The following is a 9,396-nucleotide window of genomic DNA, read 5'->3' as shown; positions in this document are numbered from 1 at the left end:
TGTCGATGGACATCTTGGCTCTTTCCACAGTTTGGCTATTGTGGACATTGCTGCTATAAACATCGGGGTGCATGTACCCCTTCAGATCCCTATATTTGTATCTTTGGGATAAATACCCAGTAGTGCAATTGCTGGGTTGTATGGTAGCTCTATTTTCAACTTTTTGAGGAACCTCCATACTGTTTTCCAGCGTGGCTGCACCAGCTTGCATTCCCACCAACAGTGTAGGAGGGTTCCCCTTTCTTTGCATCCCCGCCGACATCTGTTGTTTCCTGACTTGTTAATTTTAGCCATTCAGAACATTCCATCCCAAAGCAACAGAATACACATTCTTCTCTAATGCCCATGGAACATTCTCCAGAATAGATCACATCCTAGGTCACAAATCAGGTCTCAACTGGTACCAAAAGATTGGGATCGTTCCATGTGTATTTTTGGACCACAATGCTTTGAAACTAGAATTCAATCACAAGAGGAAAGTCGGAAAGAACTCAAATACATGGAGGCTAAAGAGCATCCTACTAAAGAATGAATGGGTCAACCAGGAAATTAAGAATTAAAAAAATTCATGGAAACCAATGAAAATGAAAACACAACTGTTCAAAATCTTTGGAATGCAGTAAAGGCAGTCCTAAGAGGAAAATATATAGCAATACAAGCCTTTCTCAAGAAACAAGAAAGGTCTCAAATGCACAACCTAACCCTACTCCTAAAGGAGCTGGAGAAAGAACAGCAAATAAAGCCTAAACCCAGCAGGAGAAGAGAAATAATAAAGATCAGAGCAGAAATCAATGAAATAGAAACCAAAAGAACAGTAGAACAGATCAACGAAACTAGGAGCTGGTTCTTTGAAAGAATTAATAAGATTGATAAACCCCTGGCCAGACTTATCAAAAAAAAAAAAAAAGAGAGAGAGAAATGACCCAAATAAATAAAATCATGAATGAAAGAGGAGAGATCACAACGAACACCAAAGAAATCAAACAATTACAAGAACATATTATGAGCAACTATATGCCAGCAAATTAGATAATCTGGAAGAAATGGATGCATTCCTAGAGATGTATAAGCTACCAAAACTGAACCAGGAAGAAATAGAAAACCTGAACAGACCCATAACCACTAAGGAAATTGAAGCAGTAATCAAAAATCTCCCAATAAACAAGAGCCCAGGGCCAGATGGCTTCCCAGGGGAATTCTACCAAACATTTAAAGAAGAATTAATACCTATTCTTCTGAAACTGTTCCAAAAAATAGAAATGGAAGGAAAACTTCCAAACTCATTTTATGAGGCCACCATTACCTTGATCCCCAAACCAGACAAAGACCGCATCAAAAAGGAGAATTACAGACCAATATCCCTGATGAACATGGATGCAAAAATTCTCACCAAAATTCTCACCAAAATACTAGCCAATAGGATCTAATAGTACCTTAAAAGGATTATTCACCACGACCAAGTGGGATTTATTCCTGGGCTACAAGGTTGTTTCAACATCTGCAAATCAATCAATGTGATACAACACATTAATAAAAGAACAAGAACCATATGATCCTCTCAATAGATGCAGAAAAAGCATTTGACAAAGTACAGCATCCTTTCTTGATCAAAACTCTTCAGAGTATAGGGATAGAGGGTGCATACCTCAATATCATAAAAGCCATGTATGAAAACCCACAGCGAATATCATTCTCAATGGGGAAAAACTGAGAGCTTTCCCCCTAAGGTCAGGAACGCAGCAGGGATGTCCACTATCACCACTGCTATTCAACATACTATTAGAAGTCCTAGCCACAGCAACCAGACAACAAAAAGAAATAAAAGGCCTCTGAATCAGCAAAGAAGAAGTCAAACTCTCACTCTTTGCAGATGATATGACACTTTATGTGGAAAACCCAAAAGACCACCCCAAAACTGCTAGAACTCATACAGGAATTCAGTAAAGTGGCAGGATATAAAATCAATTCTGCATCTCTTTTATAAAGATACTTGTGGTTGCATTTTGGGCCCACTAGATAAGCCAGGAAATCTAACTCATTGTCCTTAATTTGATCATAATGCAAAGTTGCTTTTTGTTTATGTGTGTGTGTGTGGTTTGTTTTGTTTTTTGGGGTTTTTTTTGTCATATAAGATAACATTCATGGTTTCCAGGGATTAGAACATGAATCTTTTTGGAGGCCATTATTCAGCCTACTACTTTCCTTATTTTGATTTTTCACATATTTTTGACCATTTCCATATCCTTTTCTATGAAGTGCCTACTCAAGTCTTTTGCTCACTTTTAAAAATTGGGCTTTTTCTTACAGATTTTTAAAAATTATATGTTCTACATACAAGTATTTAGTCAGGTAGATTTATTAAAAGTATCTTTTTCCACTTAGTAGCTTATGTCTTCATTCTCTCCTTTCATGAAGAGAAGTTCTCATAGTACAATTTATCAATGTTTTCCTTTAAAGTTAGTGGGTTTTGTTTCCTAATTAGAAATCTGATCTCAAGGTCATGATCATATATTGTTACCTTGCATGTCTTGATCAACAATAATTTAGACTTAGTTTTTATGTATAGTGTCAGGTTGGGGTCGTTTTCTTTTACTCTTTTTGGATATCCTATTGACTTGGAACAATTTATTATAATGTTCCACTACTCTGCAGTTACCTGTATCCTAAATCAATGGCCATATACATATGAGTCTGTTTCAGGACTTTCTGTTCTATTCCATTGGTCCATTAGTCTATCCTAGTTAACACCACACTATTCTAATTACTATGACCCTATAATAAATCTTGATAGTCAGGCAAGCTAGCCTCTCACCTTGTTCTTTGAGTCTGTATTGGTCCCTTGGATTTCCATATAAATTTTAGGCTTGTCAAGTTTCACATAGGCTAGGATTTTGATTGCACTATAAGCTATAGATCAATAAAGGGAGAATTGACATCTGTATAATATTGAGTTTTCCAATCCATGAACCTAATAATATTCCTCCATTTATTTAGGTCTTCTTTAGTACTCTTCTATAGTTTTTGATGTTGAAGATCTGTGCATCTTCATTAGATTCAGTGGTAAGATTTTTATACTTTTAATACTATTAATAGTCTCTTAAATTTCATTTTCTAATTACTCATATCTGGTTTGTAAAAATAGAATTGTGCTTATATTTGTATTTGCATAACAACTTTGCATCCAGCAATCTCTAAATTCTTTGGGATATTCTATGTATATATATACTGTCATCTGCAAATGGAATTTTATTTCTTCCTTTCTGATCCCTTTTTTTCTGTTTCTTGCCTTAATGTACTGGCTAGCACTTCTGTACAATGTTAAATAGAGGTAGTGATAAAGGACATTCTGTCCTAGGGAGAACTGGGGATTGAATGAGAAGGAACTCTTTGAACTTGTTCATGTATATTTAGAACTCTTTGAACTTGTTCATGTGTATTTTTAAGTATACTACCCACTTAAAAATATAAATCATTTAACAACTTAAAGCCCATAATTTTCACATATGAAGCATGTTTAACAGTTATGTCTTAGCCTAGAAGGAAATGCTGCATAATTAGGAATTAAAGACACTGTGAGGGCGCCTGGGTGGCTCAGTTAAGTGTCTGCCTTCAGCTCGGGTCATGATCTTGGGGTCCTGGGATTGAGCCTTAAATCTGGCTCCCTGATCAGCTGAGAGCCTACTTCTCCCTCTGCCCCTCCCCCAGCTGTGCTCTCATTCTCTCTCTCTCTCTCTCCCCCAAATAAATAAGTAAAATCTTTAAAAAAAACCTCACAATTGTTAAGGGGCGCCTGGGTGGCTCAGTTGGTTAAGCGACTGCCTTCGGCTCAGGTCATGATCCTGGAGTCCCGGGATCGAATCCCACATCGGGCTCCCTGCTCGGCAGGGAGTCTGCTTCTCCCTCTGACCCTCCTCCCTCTCATGCTCTCTGTCTCTCATTCTCTCTGTCTCAAATAAATAAATAAAATCTTTAAAAAAAAAAAAAATAAAGACACTGTGAAACACTTAATGAGCGTAAGCATATATACCATTGTAGTTTCAATTGAAAAAAACCTCTTGTGTTGACAAAACCTTGAGTCTTCATTTCAGTTGAGCTAAAAATGAACTAGGTGGGGCAATTAAAGTTACATTTTCTATAATCCTTTCTTGCTCCAAAGACAATTACTTAGATTTAGGAAGAGTTTGTATCCAGCAAGTGGCATCTGTTGCCTATTATCAGGAGCAGAAACCTGAGAGCTTCTGCCAGTGCATCTTGGTATCAGTTTAATTGCCAAGGAAAACACAATGCAGTCAACTACGGGGTGGAAAAATTCTTCATTCATATAGAGAAGAGACAGAGCAGTATCAGTTTCAGTAGCGAAAGTCGGTTTCCCATGGCCAGCTGGCCCCTCCCAGAAGCCAATACAGGGCAACTGGCCTGTAAACAGCCATCCTGTTGTGCTGCAGAAGGATCCCACCCTCTCTGAAGGGGACATCCCCTTTCCAAAGTGGGGTTGGCCAGGTGCCATATTACACACACAGGCACCATATTATACACATGCTTAAGCAGAAAAAAGTACATATGGAGTCTGAAATGGAAAGATATTCACAGACAATTCCAGCATAAGCTATAGAGACTCTTTCTTGGTAAAGAAGTATCCTAGGCCCAAGGCCCAGTCTTGTGTAACCCAGTGGGGGATCAAAGGACTGTATCTTGAGACTGCCTTTCCCAACAGTTTGGCTCTTTCATAAAACAAAACAAAACAAAACAAAGTTAAATTACAAGAGTCGTAATATTAAATGAGTTAGAAAATATACACTTAAATTATCCTGAGATATTTTATCCATAGGGAAGCTGCATAGTGAAGCATAAGGATACAAGATTTAGAATCCATGTTTTACTTATTATCTATGAACAACTGAACAATTTTTAAGTCCTCTGAGCTTTAGTTTTCTCATATGTAGTAAAATGGAGCTAATACTACCAGCTTCCCCAAATTGTAACATTGAGATAACATATGTAAAATCCCTAGCACCTCCCATGCAGAGGTATTAAAAGCTCACTTGCAGGGTCAAACTTACAGGAAAATCTAGGTAGTACAAGTACTGCTTTGAATTTCTTTATAAGAGGAAAACTAGCAAATAATGTAGTTGCTAGGCAATTTTATTTAATACTTTACATATCTGAATAACTGATTAAAAAGCAAATATTTATCAGTTTTAAAGAGTTGCACAAAAAGAAAATAATAGGGAAACTAATTGCTTGTTCGCCAAATTCATTTGGATGTGGGGTCAGTTTCATTAAACTTAAAAAAATTCTAAGTCTTCAGACCCTGGAGCTCTAAAAGTAGCAGTTGGAATTAATACTGGTTTGGGATCCATGGTTCACAGAGATCATTACATTTTCTTTGTTTCTTGATGCTGCAGATTTAACAACATATTGGTAGAAACATGTAACTTCTCACATGGATTAGACATCAAGAGACCAGTTTGTGCATATAAACTAAAACTTGAAAATACATTCAGATATGATGGAACTGTATAGCAAATATAAAGTTGTTAACAACTTTCCAGAAGGAATAAAAAAAGTATTAATAAAGAGTGGTCTTTTTCATCATTCTCAAAAATTCTTCCTCATTTATTTCTCCGTCCCTATCACGATCAGCTTCATCAAGCATTTCCTGTAGAACAAAATGTAAATATGATATGTGAAATCATTAAAAATGAATGATATAAATGAATATTCAAATACACAAATTTTATTTTGAATGTATTTGACCAACAAAATTAAGATTTATATACATGTAAATCATAATTATAAAAATAAAAAATTACCTGAAGTTCATCATCTGTTAAATTTTCCCCCAGTTCTTTAGCAACCCTCTTGATATTGTTTAGTGTTATGCTTCCAGTATCATCATCATCAAATAATTTGAAAGCCTTCAATATTTCTTCTTTTTCATCTTTTTCACTCTTTAAAAACAGAAGCAATTAAATGTCATTAATCTTTCATTTATTCTATCAAATTGGACTTATGGGGTGTTTGAGGTCTAGAGTAGCAATGTACCAGGTAGCTGAGTTCTGACTTTACTGCTATAACTTTTTTTTTATTATTATGCTATGTTAATCACCATATGTTACATCATTAATTTTTAATGTAGTGTTCCATGATTCATTGTTTGTGTATAACACCCAGTGCTCCATGCAGAACATGCCCTCTTTAATACCCATCACCAGGCTAACCCATCCCCCCACCTTCCTCCCCTCTAGAAGCCTCACTGCTATAACTTTTAATAATTATTCCAAATGCACTCACATTTGCTCTCAAGGTATCTTAAATTCAAGATTTGTTAAAGTGGAAGAGGCAAGGATGGTAAAGAGAATATATCTCTTATTAGCACCAGCAACTGATATCCATTATCAAAAATGTAAGCTCTAAGTTCTGAGAACATCGGGAGGTTGTCTCATCCAATGCTCTCTAGAATAGTGCTTGGCAAAAATGGGCACTCAGGAGATGTTTGCTAAATTCAAGGCTTCAAAATTCTGACCCCATTTCTCTCTATCCAGCTATATATCCTTATTATTTCCTAACAACCTTCTCCACACTGGACAGTCTTCATTACTATCCTGAAAACATCTTTAATCTTGCTATTCCTATCTACCTAAATCCTACCCATCTTTAAAGACCTAGTTCCGGGGCTCCTGGGTGGCTCAGTTGTTAAGCGTCTGCCTTTGGCTCAGGTCATGATCCCAGGGTCCTGGGATCAAGCCCAGCATCAGGCTCCCTGCTCTGCGGGAAGCCTGCTTCTCCCTCTCCCACTCCCCCTGCTTGTGTTCCCTCTCTCGCTGTGTCTCTCTCTGTCAAATAAATAAATAAAATCTTTAAAAAAATAAAAAATAAAAAAATAAAGACCTAGTTCCAATTCTTCCTCTATGAAACCTCTGATTGTTCCAGCCAAAAAAAAAAAAAAAAAAAAAAAAAATGTAGAAGGCTATTGCTTGTATTTCTTTGAAAAACAAAATCACTACCATTTTTACACTCATTATGGCAAAAAAATCTTCAAAAGTAATGGTGCCAATTCCTTCTTTGTCGATTTCAGCTATCATTCTTTTAATTTCTTCTTTCTTTGGTTCAAATCCTAAGGCTTGCATTGCAATCTGAAATAGGAAGCAAATAAATTATAATATGTCACATTCTCATTCCTAGGTTGTAAATGACCTATTAGTGACTAGATTTTCTCTTTTTCACTATGGACAAGGCATAAACCTAGGGAAAGTTAGGTCAGGAGGACTAGGTTCCAGTCCCACTATGCCACAGGATATGTTACTGTCACCTGCTGGGTTTTGTTGTACTCATTTATAAAATAAGAATAAAATGCCTAACAAGATACTATTTTGTTAGTACGAGGCAGGTATATATACTGAAGGTGTAGGTGTCCACACTGATGAGATTTTATATCAAGCTTTTAGACGGCTGCTGTTAAAGACTGAAAGATTGTCACAAATAAATGATGGTTTTTAAAATGTCTTAGAATCAGAAGTAATTTCAAAACCTTCAGTTCTTTCACATCTATGGTTCCAGACCCATCAACGTCAAATAAATCAAAGGCCTCTTTAATTTCTTGCTTTTGGGTTTCATTCAGTTCAAGTTTTGCTGCTCTTTTCTTCCCTTGGTCTGAACCTGTGCAGTAGTTGGATGCCTGTAATAAATACACATGTGCATGAAAAACTATGTAACTGGAAAACTTACCAGAACCAGAATAATCGATGATAAATATAATAAATAAGCATATTCGAGAACCCTATTCCCTACTATATAATGACCATCAGCAATTTCCCTTTTCCCTTTGCTAACATTTATGCTTTTAGTTATTAATATCTTGGTGGAAAGCCTGGTTCTTTCTACCACTTAAGTTTTTCCTGCAAACTAGTGCTTTTTTTTTCTTAAGATTTTATTTATTTATTCAAGAGAAAGAGAGAGAGAGAGAGAGAGCACGACAGGGGGTAGGGTCAGAGGGAGAAGCAGACTCCCCGCTGAGCTGGAAGCCTGATGTGGGACTCGATCCTGCGACCCCTGGATCATGACCTGAGCCGAAGGCAGACGCTTAACCAACTGAGCCACCCAGGCGCCCAAACTAGTGCTTTTTGAGAGAGAGAAGAGGCAAAGGCATGCATGCTCCAACAGTAGATGTTATGTCCGAGTACGAGTACGAGCCTTACTTGGGATATCTAAAAAGTAGTGTCTAAGGCACACCTTTCATCTAGGCCTGTATGTCTCGTAACAAAATTTGTTTATTTTGTGGGATAGGTTTGCTTGAAACATAATACCCTTTCCCACCTATTTTAGCGTACTTTTCTATATTGCAGAAGCTGAGAGATGAAAACTCCATTTTCCAGGTGAAAAACTACTCCAGGGATCGGAGTAAGAGTAAAAGTTGGGCCAATTATCAGCATCCAGGTAAGGTGGAGGTCATCTTCCTGCTGTGTGCCATTTTCCCGCAAGCAAGGTCACAGTGTTACTCCTGGGGTTTTTCTGCAGCCTCATTTCACTATCTTGTCTCCAGCTTCGGGTTAAGAAGCAGTGGCAGCAGGGATGGCAACTGGGCATCACGGTCCTGTGCGCCTCGCCTCCGGTCTCACGTGGCGGCGGCGGCGGCTTCCTGGTCCCTGGACTGCAGATACACAGGTGTGCAGTTCCAGCCTTCAGAACCTTCACCTTCCCAACCGTGGCGGAGTGAGGAGCTACCCTGGCCACTTTTTCGGAGTTCAGGGCCTCTTTGCTAGGGGGCTGGACCCTCCAACAGTTTCTAAGCCTCTTACTCTCTGTATTCAATTCCTTTCTGGCTAACCAGTGGTCTCCGTTTGCATCACGGAACCTATCGCGGTTGGCGGGGCCGACGCGGAACCAACGAACTGCAGGCCCGCTCTTGCGGCCCTAGAGCCACGGCAACGTGCTTCTAGTTGGCACGAGAGGAGGGGTTACTAAATGACGCTCGAGGATCAGGGGGTGTCGAATAATACATTTCATAAACCAGACAAAATTCCTTCCTTGCTCCGGCTTGAAACTTCAGCCCTAGCCCCGGCCCAGCAAGGGGTTACGGCTTGGCACTCACCATGTCCCCAACCGGTGCCCTCAGCCGGGACCTCCCGGCCTCAGCCGCCAGCCGCGCAGCCCAACTGCAGTCTACACAGTTCAGAGACCGTTGCTAAGGCCGCTCTAGCCACCCTCTCAGGCAGCCCCGCCCACCCAGGCTTGCCTACTGATTGACAGTTATTCTACCCAATGGTCAGAAAAGAAGGCGCTTGCATCCCGCCCCCTCTCTACTTTCTACCAATAGAATAACGCTCTGCCTTTCTTAGCCGACCGTTAAGCAGAACTTTCCCTCTGGTATCTTAGCGACCAGCCCCACCCGGCCGA

At 38.9% G+C, this 9,396-nt stretch overlaps 1 protein-coding gene across 2 annotated transcripts; it reads right to left on the bottom strand.

Moving 5' to 3' along the window:
- Positions 1 to 4,294: 4,294 nt before the first annotated feature.
- On the bottom strand, positions 4,295 to 9,365 carry LOC118022353 (centrin-4). Of its 2 annotated transcripts, none has more exons than XM_035023128.1 (5): positions 8,331 to 9,365; positions 7,532 to 7,678; positions 7,008 to 7,136; positions 5,814 to 5,951; positions 4,295 to 5,659 (listed from the first exon to the last, which is right to left on the bottom strand). In XM_035023128.1, exons 1-5 carry the CDS (start codon positions 8,430 to 8,432, stop codon positions 5,570 to 5,572), a joined length of 606 nt encoding a protein of 201 aa, XP_034879019.1. In that variant the 5' UTR covers positions 8,433 to 9,365; the 3' UTR covers positions 4,295 to 5,569. The 2 variants fall into 2 exon arrangements, with proteins under 2 accessions (XP_034879019.1, XP_034879020.1); XM_035023129.1 differs by having other exon boundaries at positions 9,092 to 9,225.
- Positions 9,366 to 9,396: the final 31 nt, after the last annotated feature.

Source organism: Mirounga leonina, unplaced genomic scaffold, assembly GCF_011800145.1.
Source record: "Mirounga leonina isolate KUSES-001 unplaced genomic scaffold, KU_Mleo_1.0 Mir_176, whole genome shotgun sequence".
Taxonomy (NCBI): Eukaryota; Metazoa; Chordata; class Mammalia; order Carnivora; family Phocidae; genus Mirounga; species Mirounga leonina.
Note: the sequence above shows the minus strand (reverse complement) of the source record. Positions and strands in the feature narration are given on the sequence as shown.

Bases quoted from the DNA above. Each gene is read 5' to 3' on its own strand.
- LOC118022353 (XM_035023128.1), bottom strand. From the start codon at position 8,432: ATGCTGATAATTGGCCCAACTTTTACTCTTACTCCGATCCCTGGAGTA. The intron at 5,952-7,007 runs GTAGTGATTTTG...CTGTTTTTAAAG, and splicing joins CCATAATGAGTGTAAAAATG to AGTGAAAAAGATGAAAAAGA. The intron at 5,660-5,813 runs GTAATTTTTTAT...TTTGTTCTACAG, and splicing joins TAACAGATGATGAACTTCAG to GAAATGCTTGATGAAGCTGA.